The sequence below is a fragment of the Lepisma saccharinum genome, chromosome 12 (assembly GCF_977018435.1).
Source record: "Lepisma saccharinum chromosome 12, izLepSacc3.1, whole genome shotgun sequence".
NCBI lineage: Eukaryota > Metazoa > Arthropoda > Insecta > Zygentoma > Lepismatidae > Lepisma > Lepisma saccharinum.
In genome coordinates this window covers 46,060,966-46,079,147 of record NC_139240.1, presented here as the reverse complement: position 1 = coordinate 46,079,147, position 18,182 = coordinate 46,060,966, and the positions used below count along the sequence as shown (strand labels likewise).

The window sequence follows — 18,182 nt, the reverse complement described above, 5'->3', positions numbered from 1 at the left end:
AAGGCTCTTTGCATGCATATTTTGGTAGTTTTTACTGCATATAAATTCCCAGTCAACTCATGATATAATGCAGCTTGCACCTTGGGACAAGCAGGAATGCATTGACCTGTGCCTGATACTCTAAGGCTGCTACACTGTGAAGCTCTATTCTGAACTGATATTCCCTTATTACCTTACAAAGGTATTTTCCCTTTGACATATGAGAAGCATCCAATCATTATTATTTACCGTTCTGTAAAGGTACAGGTTTTCCTAGCTTACCTGGAATGATGCAATTACATTTAATCAAAGACTCACCTTTTCTCCACTTCTGCACATTTTCTCTCAAAATAAATTCTAAGGTTTTCCATTTCTTTGGCGTGTCTGGCTTCTAACTTCTTCGTAATGTCTTCCTCCTGTATTCCGTGTACTTTGACATTGCTCAGTTCATTATTTAGTTTAGTTATTTCTTCTTCGTGTCTGTTCTTCAATGATGCCAGTTCAGTTCTGCAAAAAGTAAAATGTACAAATATTTAGTGTGTATTTTTATACAATTTCTAAATACTACTGTTATATTATGCATTAAAAAATATATATATTTTAGGTTTGGTCACGAACTAATAGAACCGTAATCTAAACTGTCAATAATTAAAAACTCAAGTGTCTTCACTCTGTCCTGGGCATCTCTCGAACAAGTGAATGAAAACAAGACCTCATGAGAGGAGAAGCGAGTACTACCAGCCCTTTGCAGCAGCATACACAGCTTTGCTCTGCCATCTCGCTGTCTCCCCTTTTCTACTGTTATGTGCAACCTTGCTCCACAGATTCCCAAGATAGACTATACATGGGAATAATTCGTTGGTCTACAACTTAACACGAGTAAGGGAGAGAGATCTGAGAAGAGGAGGAATTTTATATAAGACCAGGACCTGTAATTCAGCCCCAGTATTTTCACTCATCAGTCTATTGCCCCCCAACCCCTCCGCTCAAAATTACTGTGTCCATAACATAATTTTATATTCATGTTGAAGTATGGTAGAATGCCATACAGAACTCCATTGTGTTGTTATGTATTGCTTGACATGGGAAAACGAGCAGAGCTCGATCCGATGAATTCATACAATAAATAAGGGGGAAAATGTATGTGTGAAACTACGCTGTTTGTTTCAGATGAGAATTCTGTTTGTATGCATTTGTTTTATTACAAAAAAAAACTGCGACTTTACTACAGTGCATTTGAAATTATCATGTACTGTCACTAGGAGGCAATTTCCATGGAAACTATTTCCTCAACTGCATCACCCCTGCTTTGCCGTTGGGTTCATCCAGTTACCACATATGCCTAGACTAACACACAGCCAAACCAAACATTGTCATGTTTCACACATACACACAGTTTTTGTAGTAAACTCCTGGTGAATACTGAATATTTCCTTCCATTCCTTTCCTACTCCATTCTTAAGGTCAATACTACATACAATATACCTGGTGGAGGCACACCGTGATTCGGATCCCACTTTAAACTGTAGGTCCAGCCCTAATTAGTCTTGATGTGCATAAAGTGGACTACAACAAAACTCATATCTTATCTTGCTGTTGCAGGACATGGTACAATTAAGAGATATTAATTAAACATACAACAAGAATACAGAAAAGGTCTCATTGTAAAAAGCAACAAACCTGTACTTTGTCTGAAGTTCTGCATTCTCTCTTGTCAACTTCTCAATCATATCTTGCCAACTCATCAGGGAAGCACACTGGTTAGCTGTCTCCTGGAGGTTTGTTATTACATTAAATACTTGTTTGTGTCTTTGATCCATTGTGTCCTTCAGTGTTTGCAGGCCTATCACATGCTTCTTGCCAAGCACCACAAGTGTTTCTGTGAAGTTCAAGAAAATATGATATAACAAGTTATAGTTTAACTGAAAACCATCTGATTAATATAATTCACAAAAGGAAAAAGCATTAAGGCTACAAGGGACAGTTTCAACGATTTTACTTCTTCTCTTGGGAATATCAAACTTCCAATGGCATAGAAAATACGAGGTGTGGCTAGAAAAAAAACGGATTGATATTGCTGTCCACAAATGGCAAGCGCGTCAAGCTCAAGCGGTGCATGAGTGTATAACGATATCCTGCCTATTGACTGTGTGATTTCCTAGGGTGCACGGCAGTCAGTTCCGCTGTAGCTTGTGGACGAAGTGAACCATACATGTGTGCTCCGTCGGAAAAATGTTAAGTGTGAAAGTGGAACAGCGTATCAATGTGAAGTTTCTTATGAACCTCGGAAAATCTGCCACAGAAACTTATGGTTTGTTGAAGGAAGTGTAAGGAGATGAGTGTTTATCACGCACGCAAGTGTTTGAGGGGTTTCAAAGGTTTAAAGAGGGACGAGAAGTGACCGCGGATTACTTGCATCCCGGACGGCCTTTCACGTCAAAAACTGAATCAAACATGCAAATGTCGGTGAATTGATTCGAATTGGGTACCCGAAGGTCAAATTGTCAACCAACATTATTTCATTAAGGTGCTGACGACCCTTTGTGAGCGAGTAAGACGATGACGACCTGATTTGTAGAAAAGCAAGTAATAGATTCTTCATCAGGAAAATGCTCCTGCCCACACGGCATTGTTAGTCGAGGCTTTTTTGGCCAATCATGGGATCCCAGTGTTAAAACATTCACCCTATTTGCTGGATCTCGCTCCATGCAACATTTTTTTTTCCCCAAAGGTCAAATCAGCACTGAAAGGAACCAGATTTACGACCGTAGGATCTGTGAAAAGAAAAGCAACGGAGGTCGTGAACATGGTTTCAGAAAATTATTTCCAGCACTGCTTCCAGCAATGGAAGATTCGTATGGAGCGGTGTATCGATAGTACAGGGGAGTACTTTGAAGGGGATAATGTTCGTATTGTACAAAATAACCAATAAAAGGTTTTGTAGCAATAGTCCAGTTTCTTTCTAGCCACACCTCGTATATTAACTGAAAAATAACATGTTCAATGTTTCATTTGCAATTGGAAAAGCCAAAATGTCCATTTGATTAAACATAACAAAGTTGAAGTTGCCTCTCCATAAGATGGGATCCTTCAAATATTCACCATATTTTTCACTGATCTTATCTGGCTTAAAAATCAACTTTAAAAACTGCTTTCACTTCAAACATGGAGAGAATTCATGCTCTCTTTTGCCTCTGTACTTTTTCTTAAAGAGCAGTTAACATATCGACGTTATTGAAATAAATGTGAAACTCTCTCTCATAACCTTAAAGATCAATGATGGAAAATTCGTGACTATTGAAATTTGAAACTGTAACTCTGGCAATTCCAATCGAGCTAGCACAGGAAACCTCTGGCTTCATGAGATAAGACATGGAAATCAGTGATTTATTCACACACACAAATTTTTCTCCGACACCATTAACCCCCCCCCCCACCCAACAAGTCTACTTTATTATCATTGCGATGCCAAACTTACCTTTCCACCCCATAATGAAGTTCATCTCCCAGATTGAAAATTCTAGATAAACCCTCAATGGGGATAATACATATTAGCATGTAATGTTAGTAGGGCATTATGCATAGCCTAGTTCTACTATTTGTATCTACTCTAAGTTTCAAGAGAAAAATATAAAAGACAGGACATTTGACTTTCACATGGGAGACCTAGGTTCGATTCCAGTGGAAAATTAAAACTTCTGGGCAAACCTGGGAAATAAGGCAGTCAGAGCATGGTGCTGATCAAATCACCTCCACAATGGACATAATCGTGTTGTGTGGAGCGAAGGCCAGAGCCTCATTACTCTGAAAAATGCCGTCCAGGCTGTACTGTGTGGAAGTGAGGTTAACATGTGCATGTGTCCAAAGGAGGTCACACCTCACACATTATGAATGATTTTTAAAAAGTACTGTGACAGGAATATATAATTTTCCTAATGTACTGTGACCGAAAAATTATTGCATTTGTGAAATATCAAATTTTCGACTAAGATTTAGTGTCTACAGGAGAAGGGTGTCCCCTCTCACCAGGATGTCCACGTACTTATTATACACAAAATAAAACACTTATTACAATGTTATGTTTGTCGCAGTAAAAAAGAAGAAATCTCATTTCCCAAGTAGATTCATGATATATATTCTGGCTCTGTCCAAAAGGTACGAAGTACTAGGGACGTTCAATATGTAAGTTTCCCTGTGCAATAAAATATTGTATAAAGCAATGCTATTAAAAAGAAGCACATGGTTGACAAGCGCTATCCTTCGTCTACAAGGAACAACAATCGATTCGTTATCAGATGTGAAGGCGCATGCGCTCCAGGGCGAAAAGTAAATGCTTGTTCGGAAAACGTGGGCTCGCGTCATAAGGAATTCAGAAGCATGGATGCTAAGGGCGTTCTGCTTATGGACTTTTTGGAACGAGGAAGAACAATTAATGCTGACCGTTATTGTCAAACATTGGATAAACTGAAAAACGCAATTTGACATAAGCGACCAGATCTCCTGTCAGCTGGTGTCATTCTTCTTGACGTTTGTTTTCACCTAACTTTAATTGTTGCAGAGTTAACAATACCACAAAGTTATGGCTCAATAAGTCACTTAACACCCCCAGTACAACGCCACTGCGGCATGGAACGTGAAAATGGCGATGACCAATCGTTATCAGGCCAAGGGGAACCACATTGACGTCACCCGCATGGTCGGCAGCCATCTTGAATTCAACTTCAGAAATTTTAATGGGAAGGCGGTCGTGCGACATATCAAAATGGGCTAGAATTTCACCAGGAAAACAACTGTAACATTTGTTTTCACCTAACTTTAAATTTAAGGGCGATTTCCGTATGGGAGAGTGACATGTCCTTTCCTTTTTGCTTAAATGTTTATTGTTCAAATAATCGTTAGTATGTGATTATGTGGTATTTATTGTTAGACCAATCACTGAAAATGTCCGGATATTGACTTACCGGAACGTACATATCTTGTAGTATTCGTTGGCATGGGAATTACGATTGTGTTTTGTCTTTACTTAAAAGTTTAAAAGTGATGATGTCAATTGATCGTGTCAAGAGTAGCATATTTCCTTTTTCACTGATCTGAACGAAAATGCCACTAACACGTGAGGAACGGATTGCCATCATATTGATGACAGGGGAGAGAAGTACGCGTGACATTGCCGCAGACTTCAATAACCGCAATCCTGCAAGACAACCGGTGTCACATGTGGCCGTCAGCCAGTTGCTGGCAAAGTTCCAAGATACTGGATCTGTGGATGACAAGCCGCGACATGGACGTCCGAAAACAGACACGGATGAGGGTACTGCTGTAGCGGTGTTGGCATCATTTTCAAAGTACCCAACCCGTAGCACACGGAGACTGGCGCTGGAAAGCGGTGTCAGCAGGGGTTCAATTCAAAGGATTGTACGTGACCACCACTGGGATCCGTATAAGATACAGCTGCAGCAGCACCTTCGTGAGGACGATCCAGACAGGCGTTTGCAGTTTTGTGAGTGGGATATAGCACAACTGCAACGTGACCCTGCCGTCGGTAGCAAGATTCTGTTCAGTGATGAGGCTAATTTTTATGTGTCGGGAGAGGTGAATAAGCAAAATCTGCGGTACTGGTCACCCGAAAATCCACATTGGACAGATCCCAGCAAGGTGACGATAGGCGGGAAGCTAATGGTGTGGTGTGGTGTGGTACTTGGGGTTCCCGACTTGTTGGTCCATTTTTCATTGAGGGCAACTTAAATGCAGAGGGCTACTTGCTTCTGCTACGAGAGCAGATCTTACCATCCTTACTGTCCGAGGATGGGAGCTATCCTGAATGGTTCCAGCAAGATGGTGCTCCACCGCACTATGGGATGATAGTCCGTCAGTACCTGGATCAACAATTTCCTCACCACTGGATTGGTCGCCGAGGGACTGTGGAATGGCCTGCACGCTCACCTGACCTGACACCATTGGACTTTTACCTCTGGGGACACCTGAAAGCCATGGTGTATGCTACGAAAATCAGGGATCTGGCCCACTTGCGCACACGCATTGTGGATGCCTGTACTGCAATAACTCCTCAGGTTCTTCAGAATGCGGTAAGGTCATGGGAGAGACGATTACACGTGTGTGTTGCTCAAGAGGGACGTCATATTGAGCATGTGTTATAACTTTGTGGTATTGTTAACTCTGCAACAATTAAAGTTAGGTGAAAACAAATGTCACAGTTGTTTTCCTGGTGAAATTCTAGCCCATTTTGATATGTCGCACGACCGCCTTCCCATTTAAATTTCTGAAGTTGAATTCAAGATGGCGGACATCAAGATGGCTGCCGACCATGCGGGTGACGTCAATGTGGTTCCCCCTTGGCCTGATAACGATTGGTCATCGCCATTTTCACGTTCCATGCCGCAGTGGCGTTGTACTGGGGGTGTTAAGTGACTTATTGAGCCATAACTTTGTGGTATTGTTAACTCTGCAACAATTAAAGTTAGGTGAAAACAAACGTCACAGTTGTTTTCCTGGTGAAATTCTAGCCCATTTTGATATGTCGCACGACCGCCTTCCCATTAAAATTTCTGAAGTTGAATTCAAGATGGCGGACATCAAGATGGCTGCCGACCATGCGGGTGACGTCAATGTGGTTCCCCTTGGCCTGATAACGATTGGTCATCGCCATTTTCACGTTCCATGCCGCAGTGGCGTTGTACTGGGGGTGTTAAGTGACTTATTGAGCCACCCTGTATATTGAACGACCCACGTACGTACTTAAAGCATGGTTTTGGCGGAAGTGACGTCACCTAGTACAGTTCGAAAGAGCCAAGAACAGGAGTACGCAAGTGCATAGCTCGCAGTGCAGATGGAAGCTGACTCGGTCACGTCATTTCTACAGTCGTTGTTCGTTTGTTTAAAATCGCGGAGGTAGAAAGCCAGCAACACAGGTTATATATATATGTTATGGGTCAGCAAGTTGTTGGTTAAAGTGCTTCTAATGTGTGGAAATGTATGTGTACGAACATTTGAAAATGCAACGAGATTTCTATGGTGAAAGACAAGTGTTTAAAACGTGGGGAAAACAACTAGTACTCAGTTTTATCTACTGGTCGTATTTGGCGCTGCAGTCGAAGTGCAATTCGAAAGACTTTCAGTTCCAGTCCACGACTTCAAGACCATACTCGGAGGATGCTCGCTTCAAGTACGGTCTGGCACCTTTGGGACACGGCCTCTGTCTTGTACCGAAATTTAAAATCAGGGTAATTTATTTTGTGTTAATTAAAAGTCGGGGAGGGGCTTGGTGAGACTGGCCACGAACCATATAAATAAACGAGCATTGCAATTTTAAGATAATGTAATTTTCAGCCAACTTTATAATACTTTCATGATAGATGCCATAATACACTGGAATGCAGCATGTATGGGAGAAATGAGGAGAAAGAGGGGGTGGGGAGCAAAGGAAAGGGGAGTGGGGAAGAAAATTCGCAAGGCCATAAACTGGCTGAACGCTCTTTATTAGCTGTTAACGTTGGACGTGAAAGATACAGCTATTGCGCATCCAAGGACATGAAAACCATTTTCTGTTCCGCTAAGCACCCAATTCATTCTGGGAGATGGTAACATTATATTTTTAAAAGGCGGTATGAGCTCGATAATATGATTCATTTCCTTTGAGTATAAAGTTAACCCCGTATCTTAAATTCTTGGCGAATGCAGTGAACAATTACTGTTCTCTGCGAAAATATCGAGATGGCAGCACTGAGCCTCAAATTTTGTGCCTCCTCGCGACGATGAGCGATGATTTGATTTCTTGTTATTTTGCGTCGCTTCTCTGCCAATTTTGGCTAATCGCGACGGTGAGGATGAGTGATATATAAAGGCTCTGTCCGAAAGGTACAAAATATATACTTGAAGTATGGTCTTCACGGAAGTGACGTCACTTAGTACAGTTCGAAAGCGTCAAGTTCACGAGGTATAGAGACCACAGGGCAGAGCACACGAAGTTGGAGTCTTGGTCACGTGACAAGTGGACTTGTTGTTCATTTGTTTGAAATCGCGGAGGTACAAAGCTAGGAAATTGTTTGTTGAGGTTCTTCTAATGTGTGGAAATGTATGTATTAGAACATTTACAAATGCTATGTGATTTCTGTGGTGAAAACAAGTGTTTAAAACGTGGAAAACCAACGTGTCTTCGGTTACATCTACTGATCGTATTTGGCTCTGCAGTCGAAGTGCAGTTCGAAAGATCTTCACTTCCAGTACACGACTTCAAGACCGCACTGTGAGACCATTCTCGAAGTATGCTCGCTTTAAGTACGGTCTTGCACCTTTCGGACACGGACAAAGTTCCCCGTGCCATGAAGGCACAAATGGGGGGTGTTGGGGTAGGACCCTAAACATTCTCGATCTCGGCCATTTTGGAGCTGATGTGATCAGCACCACCCTCCGACCGCATTTACCCCTGATGTACGCATTGATTTGAGGCTGGGTGATACCCAAAGCCACTTTATGCCCACCCCAAGAATCGAACCCGGGTCTCCCGCGTGGAAGCCAGACCACCGAGGCTCATCGCGGATGAGTGATAATTTGACGAAATTGATGAAGGGACACGCGCCAAGGTCGGGATTCGAACTCGGGACCCCTGGCGTCGTAGTGCGCTGTGCTAACTACTCCACCACGAAGGTCGGATTGTTGAGTGATATCGATTAAATGACGCTTACAAAGGAACAGAATGAGTAAGTACCGCGCTAGGCCACTGAGGCAGCTTATTTTTATAGGGTGCGTTCCGAAAGTTAACGAAACGAACGCATTCAACGAAAATAACTGGGCTCGTGAATCTGGTGAAACCAGTTATTTTACAGACTTATGGGACACACTATGCGAAAGCGCAGCGTTTTCATTAGAGAAAGTTTCCACATGGCGTCCAGCGGAAGGAATGTCCTTATGGCAAAAATAAACTCTACTGTGGACACTGTTACTCATTTAAATCACATTCTAAGAACGGTTAAGGCATACTCATCGTGCATGTTGCTTCATATCGCTCTCTGTTAAAATTATAATACATTTTCCGAACTAGTGCAGTTTGAATCCATCAAGCACGCGCTTTGTCTGCAGGCAGCAGACGATTCTCACCGAACAAACCAGCCTCCTGTCCCGTGCGTTTGGTGAATCTCGTTCTTGCACGAGACGCACGGAATCCGACTTTTGGGACAGCATAATGAACTTCACGAAACGCACGGAAGCACTTATGGGACAGCCAGTTAACTCGTTAAACTCGTGCGACTTTCGGAACGGGCCCATAGTTACCATTCCTCTCGGTTTGTGAACTAAGAAGAGAACATGTGCAGGGTCAACGAAGTTAGTAAAATAAGTTGTGTTTTATACAGCGTATATTGATATCTTTGTATGTTGAATTGTATCTTCTGCAAATATGCTGTATAAAGAAACAAACTGCCGGGTAGGAACATCAAAATTGAAAACCAGAACCTGTGGCATCGAAACCAGTACGCTAACTACTAGCCCAGCGTGGTTAGCAACAAATTTTTATCAATTAATTTTCCATCTGGGAAAGTGTAGGGCTAAATTTAGAGCTCAAATAGGCCTTTGTGGAAAAAAGCTAGGGAAAGTGTTCGGGGAACATGTCGAAAAATCGATATATTAAAAATGAACGCATATTGTTCACGATACACCATCGATACTTGTACAAAGTAGATACAAAAACACTGAACATCATCAGTGTTTATTCACACACCCCCAACCACCCCCGAGAATTTTTCCACAGAGGCCCAATTTTTTTTGTCATTTTTGTCTAAATTTACCGCTACATCCCCCAAATAAGAACTTGCACTTCCCTCTTAGAAAATTCTGGATAAACTCCTGAATAAGATGATGACTTTCTTGTTTATTTAGCGTCGCATTACTATTCCTTTACGCTAGTCGCGACGACGAGATTCAATGATGATTAGATGAAAGAACAAACATGCATTCTTATATGATACTACGTCCCAGGAATCTGGAGAAACGCCGATAAAATGGTGGAGGGATAGCGAATAGGCGGAGCAAAGCAGTGGTCCCGTTGCAATCGCGTTCCCCTCCATGCACGTACTTTCCCTCTTACGCATTCATTGGTCGAACCCTCTCTTGCGCAAACGACATGTTTTCGTTCGCTTGCTCCACACACTCCCGGGACGGAGTATAGAGATCTACCGAGATGAGACGGTGCTTGCTACTTTTCAAAGATTTCTTCCTTGATGTTGGTTTGATATTTAAACCAAAAATACTCAATAACACCGCCACTGACCCACACTATACCCAGCATACGAACCTACAACAATCGGATCCCTAGCGCACTACACTATCGAAATCTACGCCGATGGTGATGACGCGTGTTAATATTTAGTGGCTAGCACTGGACTCAATAGTAGCGGACCCTATAGAGTTCACCACTAACTGGGGCTTTCCTTCGTTGCGATTAACTTCAACACCACAATTGTTGTTCATATACCTTAGCGTATCACTAATTCTGTAGTAATTCCTACACACCATCAACGAACCGGCATTGAAATTGAGTACACCGACTAGACGTAACAAGCACACTCACCACAAAGTTAGAAACACACCAAAATCACAACACTTCCTCCACGGAGGTTCAACTGCAACGCCATGATCTTCTTATCCTCGTGTCAAGGAAACAACCTGCATTTCAGATGGCTATCAGGAAAGGCTTGGAGCAACAGCGTGACTCACCACGACGGCTGAAGCACATGGTAGAGATAACGCCTGAAATATTGGGTATTGAAGATTGCTCGCGGTAGTTAATGTCCTCATGATGTGAATCATGGGAATTCACTTGTAAATAAACACTGATGCCGCTTAATTGGGTCTCACTTTTCAGGCCAACATGAAACACAAGGACCACTCCTTGAGCAATGAACGAAGAAATTGCGGAAGTAGCCATGGTCGAGCACAGCACGTGCATACAATGCTCACTCCTGACGCTATTCATCGAAGAGCGAGGTTTGTGTTCCACGTTAATGTGGGTCAGGCCCTTACCCAGGATAATTTTGAGGGAGGGGCCATATGCGTGTTCATATATATATGTACAGTGGCGGCTGTTTGGGGGACCTGGGGGCAGTTGTCCCCGACTTTTTGCCACTTTTTCCCCCGTACTATGGCCTCTTAATGCTTGTCTACCAAGAGGAAATAATTGTCCTTACCCCCTCCCGTTCCCCAGTTTTGGCACCAAATCGCCGATACTGGTCAGAAGTATTCGGGTAGTTCTGAGTTTCGCAAACTAAAAGTGTTTTTAAATTTCCTTTATTTTCTTTCACCAGAACCATTGAATAGTCACGATAATTCTATGTTTAGCAAATAATATATTTATAAATTAAATTATGTGCATTAGCAATTATTATTACAATAAAGAATTCTAAATGTGAGGAAGGATCGTAGCGGCGATTGGGTGCCAAAACTGGGAGGGGGGGAAGAACAATTTACTTTCTCTTAGTGGACAAGTGAGAGTTTGATTTTTTATTTAAGGTCCACTTTTATGCACAGATAGACTAATTGGGACTGGACCTACAGTTTAATGTGTGATCCGAACCACTATGTGCCTCTCCAGGTTTGATTAGAGAAGGCTTAGCATTAAGAGGCAATAGTGCAGGAGCAAAAGTGGAAATAGTGGGGGGTAACTACCCCCCTCCATGCCCCTCCAGTCGCCGCCACTGCTAGTAACCTTGCATCAATGGTTATAAAACTAAAAGTACCCAATATCGCAGACTGCAGACTTCTGGAGACTGCTTCACTACACAACAAACACATTCATATATGAAAGGACAAAACTGAAATTTTTACAAGTTTGAAAAATCGTCGGTTATTTTCGTAGCTTTTTATAGGTTCACGTTTCATGGCTCGAGGGGGAGGCCATGGCCCCCATGACCCAGTGGCGTGCGGTGACATTTAAACTAGGGTACGCAACATGGGCCAACCGAAATGAATTATGGGGGCCAGAACCCCCCCCCCCCTCCCTGGCCATCATGTTATTCAGAAAATAACTTTTTTCTACAATTTTATAATGGGAAATTTCTCATCCTTGTATCAATATCCAAATGTAACGAGGTAAAATATATGTAAGATATTTTATATTCGCAAATATATTCTGATAGTAGCTACGTAGAGTCCAACAATTCAACTTTGATTATTTCCTTCATGCAGTGCGATGAACATTGAACGGGAAGGAAATGGCATAATCATTTTCCGTCCTTTCAAATTTCATGTAATAAATTTGATAAATCTCAGTATCCTCTACTATTTCACCCCTTTCACAATAAAGTTTCACTGTTTTTCTACTCAGTCAATCACTCTGTAGAGATATTTTTTCTTCTTCTCAAAAATCAAAATGCCTAATATACTGCTTACCATCCTTCACAACTCCTACCTGAAACAATTTTTCCAAATCAGGAACAGACCTTCCATTTCGGATTGTTTACACTTTTTTCGTAAATTCCGAAAATCCCTTCTCCAGTATGTCATCAATAACTCCCGGTCCCCCTATTTTATCACTTCACAGCACCGACAAAAAATAGAGATCCTGTAATGTAAATAATATGAACGAAACACTCGCTGCAAATTTCACACGACAGAAGAAAGCAAAAGACAACCTCACGCGGTACGTTGTGTCCGGTCCCGCTATGCTCGAAAACCACGCGTTCTTGTGGACGAATGAATCGGAGTTGCCAGTCGACAAAGTATTTTGTAGAAGGGAGATAATTAAGGACAAGTAGAAAATACGTCAGCATACATCCCAGAACACTTCAAAAGCTAAACTACCGTACATCACTTTGCAATGTCTGGCGGGAGGGGGGGGGGGGCTCATTCGAATCCCATTGTAAGCATTGTGTTTTATTATGTTTTTCTTTTATCATTCATTCATATCGTTGGGTCAACCATCAACACCCATGCTATGGAACTCAAAGGAAATGTTGATCCCGAAAGGAGATAAACAGATACTCTCATACTCTGAGAATTGTGCGAAACTTGCAAATTGTTCACATATTTTCCCCTCGACACAGTGACAGTCCATTCTGGTCCTCACCTCCCTATACGAAAAAAAACAAACTTGCTACTGTAACTTTAACCTCACATAAATATTTTATATGTGATAGTTTACGCGTATATTAAATATGATCTTCCACCACTACATATTCTTGCCCTCCTGTCTTATTCCTGTATCACTTTTATAATGTATTTTTATTGCAACCCAACAGTGATCTATCTACGCGTGGCTGCTAAATGCTAGTCAGCTAAGCAGTCCAGAAAAAAAAATGTTGACTACTGTCAACACTGCATACGCTGTCAAAATCTTGGATACCCTCGATGCTTAGAACCGGGAAAGAAGTGGGAGAGAGGGTAGGCGCGGGCAGACCCAAACACGTGGTCGAGGCTGATATGAGCCAATGGGGTTACCTTCCGAATTTCTAGGGTACCAAGCAGAAGAAACAGCGTCTTTCTTTTCTGCGGAAATCGGCAAGAACGCGGATCGGGTGGGTGCCGAAGTCACAATCGGGATCATTCGGGACTGCCTTCAGGAAGGCAGCAGCGTGTTCGTGCGGAAATCGGAATTTCTTGCAGTGGAACTGCTTTCGGAGCGATAATTGTTGAATTTTCATGTTCGGGGAAGACGAAAAAATGTTTATTTTTTCTTACTGTGTTGTGGGTATGCAGTGCGTACCTTGCGTATCCTGAATGCACGCCGCTGCCATGACCCCTCCCCTGGGTACGGGCCTGGTGTGAGTAGGCAAACCCGTTATTTTATACTTGCACGTTGAACGAGTGTGACAAAAAACATTTCATTCTAATCTTGCTATGATGTATTCTTCAGTAAATTCTCTTGTATAAAACAGAATAGAATACAATGGGTATTTATTTGAGCAGGCGTTCCTTGTTAGTGTCTCTTCATCAATTTTATATCATCACTCATTCTCATCGTCGCGATTAGCCTAAAGTGTAGAAAAGAGACGCTAAATAACAAAAATCAATTGAGCAAGCGTGTTTCGGCCTCATGGACTGATCTTACAACCAAACCTTGTCACAGATACAGGGTGTCTAGAATTTAAGTTGCCCTTTCAAAGCCCTCTGGAGCACGTTGGAAGAATCTGATTACGGTGAAGCTTGATAGAGATGCTATGGAGACCATGGGGAAGCGAAAAAAAAAGTTCAAATTTTCAAAAACAGACTGACATGTGGCGCTCAAATCTGATGCACAGAAAACAACATCCCGTGAAAGGCTTCGTACGGCCATTGATAACGCTCTTACGCTTCATTCGCGTTGACGGGGCGCATACTGAACATGTTGTATTGACATAAACTTTGCTGTTATTGCAGCTCCTCAGTGCCACCTGGTGGTCAAAATTTGAACTACTACTTTTTTTTTTCCTCCTCCAGCATTCGCTTTCTCCATGGTCTCCATAGGCTCTCTACGAAGTTTCTGTACAGTCCGTTGCTTCAAACGGGCTGCAGAGCGCTCTAAATACGGCAACTTTAATTGTGGTCATCCGGTATAATCAATCCAGTGCTTGAGGTGAGGGAGGAAGCGACCAGGCAACAACACGTTTCCAGAGCATCGCTCCAGCTGTCTCATTGTCACCATGTTAACGCGATGGATCAAGGAGACGAGTTTGTCACCCTTACGTCTGAGACATCTGGTGGTGAAACTTCCGAATTACTAGCAGCCACCAACGATAGTTTCGCGAGCGGGCCCAACGCAAGAGTGTGGCTTATTCCGCGATGGAATATAGTTCCCCGTTTCATTTGCATTTTCCTCCGTCGCTGCAGTTCTTCCTCTACAATTTACCCATCCTTAGTGCAGCACACAAAACGTAGATGTACTTTGGCAGTATGTTATGCGTTAGACTAGACAAGATGCGAAAGGTTGTTTTACATTTCAATTTAATTTAGCGAAAAAAATGAAAGGTGAATGTTATGTTCCCAAACTACTATATGGAAGTGTTACAGTGTTATCTGTGTACAATGTTGCCATTTGATTCCTTTCCTAAAATATAAGTTACTCACTCTGTATTTTACTTACAAACAGCAAAAAATAGTATACGCAAAAATAAAACTTTCACCCACAAAATGCGAAACACGCGCCGACCCTCGTTCAAGCTCCCCTCCCTATCTTTCCGGGACTGTAAATTCCTTCGTCGCAGAACATTCAACCAACACCCTTCGACTGCTTTTGTTTTGATTTCTGTCTGTCCCCGAGGCTAGGTTGACCAGCGACTCAGATTGGGTTGGAATTTTCTATGCGATTGTTTTGGTGATGGTTATTCCGTGTTGTTACCAATAAATTTCAAAATCTGCATTTCAGGCCTCCTCGATAGCGTAGTTGATAACGGTGTCGCCTTGTGATCAAGGGGACCGGGTTCGATCCCAGGTGAGAACACATTATACAGTGGCTCGGAAACTCCACTGTACGTCAGTTCCGATTTGCCTATCTGAGCAACTAGTGAACCAAAACCTTCGTCGCTTTTCACGGCGAGGTTAAATGTTGAGCCGACGAAGCAAGGAATAGAACAAATGCACTAAAATATCCAAACCATGGCCATAATTCGAACCTAGAGCCTTTTAGAACACAAGTCAGTTCTGCACCACCCAGGTGGCAGCTTTGGAATAATACACTCCTTGGTGGAAATGTCGTCTGAGGTTCAATACCTGCCGAGTGGCTTATCTATGGATAACACCTGCTCAGCGCAACGAGTCCAATTGTCTTTATCGTGTCGTGCCGACCTTCGTGGTTGAATGGTTAGCACAGCGCGCTACGACGCCAGGATTCCCGGGTTCGAAATCCTGGCTTGGGTATGGATGTTTTTTGTGAGTGTCCTTTTATCAATTTCATAATATCATATCACTCATTCTCATTAGCCGAAAGTGGCAGAAAAACGATGAAAAATAAACCAAATAAATAAATCAATCAAACTAATTGTCGCTGTTATTTAGCTTTCTTGGCGAAGCCTTCTCTTTTCCAATCCTCACGATGCTTGGCCAACACTGACATTTGCGACTCCCATTGGGTATAGAAGGCCAGACAGTTCACACCGAAAGCAACATTTGACTACCTGGGACTACATATGAATGTATCATTGATATCGCTATTAAAAATCGAAATAGAAATTATGTTTCAATCTGAATAAAGTAGACATAAACATATATTAAAGGCACAAATAAATACAACGTCAAGGCAAAATCAAAATATCTCACCAGAAAATAGCGTTATTTTTACGAACATTATAAATTACAGTATTTCAAGAACCAAGAACAGTAAAATAATATTAGTAATATTAAATAATACAACCTCAGAAAGTGGAATATATCTGATTTCACTCTTTCACTCATTCTGTCTTTTATGCAACGCGTAGTTACTTTCCTACTTTTTGTTTGCAAGTCGGCTCGCAAATATGGTGGCGCTGCGAGAATCTCGTATATTGTGTTAAATCAATATCATTTTTTATTTGCAAATAATAAGATAAATGGTCTGGATCGCTCTACTAGGAGTTGAAACCTTTTAATAGGTAAGTCAATTCCAATATTTCTTTCCCATGAAAAATAATTTCGGCATAAATAAAAGTATGCTGAAATAAGTTCACGAGACACGAAATTCTATTCCCCCTCCACGGGGTCAGAAATCTCTGTCAACCAGTGGCGTGATGCAATATCCTAGCAAGGTCTATCTTCCAACGATCACTTCCCTCCCAGCTTTCTTCACCTGTTCAAAATGTTCCTACTCAAGTCAAGCTCCTATCACGTTTTATTGAACTACAGTTTGTAAGAAAATCAACAAAATGAGAAATCATCTTTTTAAATTTCGATTTCGGCTGAGGAAGCTATGATAGCCCAGAACCTCCCGAAAAAAGTGTCAACTACCCTTGAACTCACCCCAAGAGAAATTACTGGTGACGCCACTGCTTATCTCCAGGGAGCGGTTGTTCCTCGATGTGCTAACCACCCCCCCCCCCTCATTGAGATAAGCAGTGACGTTAACAGTAAATTTTCTTTGGTTGGGCTCAATGGTGGTTGAAACATTTTTGGTGGGCTTTGGTTCAGTTTTCGTAGCCAAATTAGCGGTTAAATTTTCACGCAAATTATCTACTCTGTGGTAAAACTCTTCGATAGCGAAATTTTTCATTTCATGCGCAAAATCTTCGACTTCAGCATTTACAGACATCTCTCTCTGTAGTAAAGTGTGTACCCAGAATTTTCAGTTCCTGCGGGGAGAGAATCTCTTGTCAATACTGATTTCTAGAGTGCCCGAAGAAAATAATAATGTACTGTTGCTTTTATTATACACAAGCAAATAGAAGACGTTACTTCTAGTTTCTATTGTTACACAGAAACGAAGCATTGATTCATACTACATACACAGAGCAGTAGGAGAAAAATTACGTTTCATTTGACGTCACTTCCTTTCGATAGATTTTCAACGACTTGTTCAGAGATTATTGCACAATGCGCGGAGGGCTTTACTCAATTTCTTCTTCTTCCTTTTTTCTAATTCCAGTCATCAAAAATTTATATTTTTGCATCGCTTCTACTTCACTATCCTTTCCAGTAGTAGTGACGATCTTCCATGTTCGAACTCTCATGTTGTGTCTTCTATGCAGATGATATTTCATGTGTTACGAGTCCAACCGAGGGCCCCGTTACCTCGGGACAACTGGCCCTCCCAATATTTGTACCCCCTTATGAGGAGAATGGTAGCCGGGTTATAACCCCCCCCCCCCCTGCACTGGCTGCTTGGTTTGATTTGCTATATTTTACTTCGCTTTTTGTGCCAATTTTGGCTCATTTGCGAAGATGGGGATGAGTGATGATGATATTGTGAAATTGATGAATAGACACTCACAAATATCCATTCTCAGGCCAGGATTCGAACCCGGGACCCCTGGCGTTGTAGCGCGATGTGCTAACTACTCCGCCACAAGGGCCGGCTCCACGGGTTCTTATCCACTATTGGAAGCACCCCTTCTTACATACTAAAGGGAGTTCCTCACCCGGCACTTGAGGGATCATTTGATTTTGTGCATTTTCACTTGATTATGATCTTTCAGGTACATAGATCGTTTCCGGTTGTTGGCGAATCGTTTGCTTTTACAGTCCTAAGGGGTACAGGGAGGACATGAGGTGAAACTAAAAACATAATATTACGCAAATGGACGCATACTGAT

General features: G+C 42.0%; 1 protein-coding gene across 8 annotated transcripts in view; it reads right to left on the bottom strand.

The window, feature by feature from the left end:
- The window catches only part of LOC145996040 (uncharacterized), a 577,368-nt gene that overhangs the window by 169,023 nt on the left and 390,163 nt on the right, over positions 1 to 18,182 (bottom strand). For all 8 annotated transcript variants that reach the window (XM_083132243.1, XM_083132249.1, XM_083132247.1 and 5 more), the window contains exons 18-19: positions 1,660 to 1,858; positions 298 to 486 (exon numbers count right to left, since the gene is read on the bottom strand). In XM_083132243.1, coding sequence (XP_082988369.1) covers positions 298 to 486; positions 1,660 to 1,858 — 388 coding nt within the window. The remainder of the gene's footprint in view (positions 1 to 297; positions 487 to 1,659; positions 1,859 to 18,182) is intronic.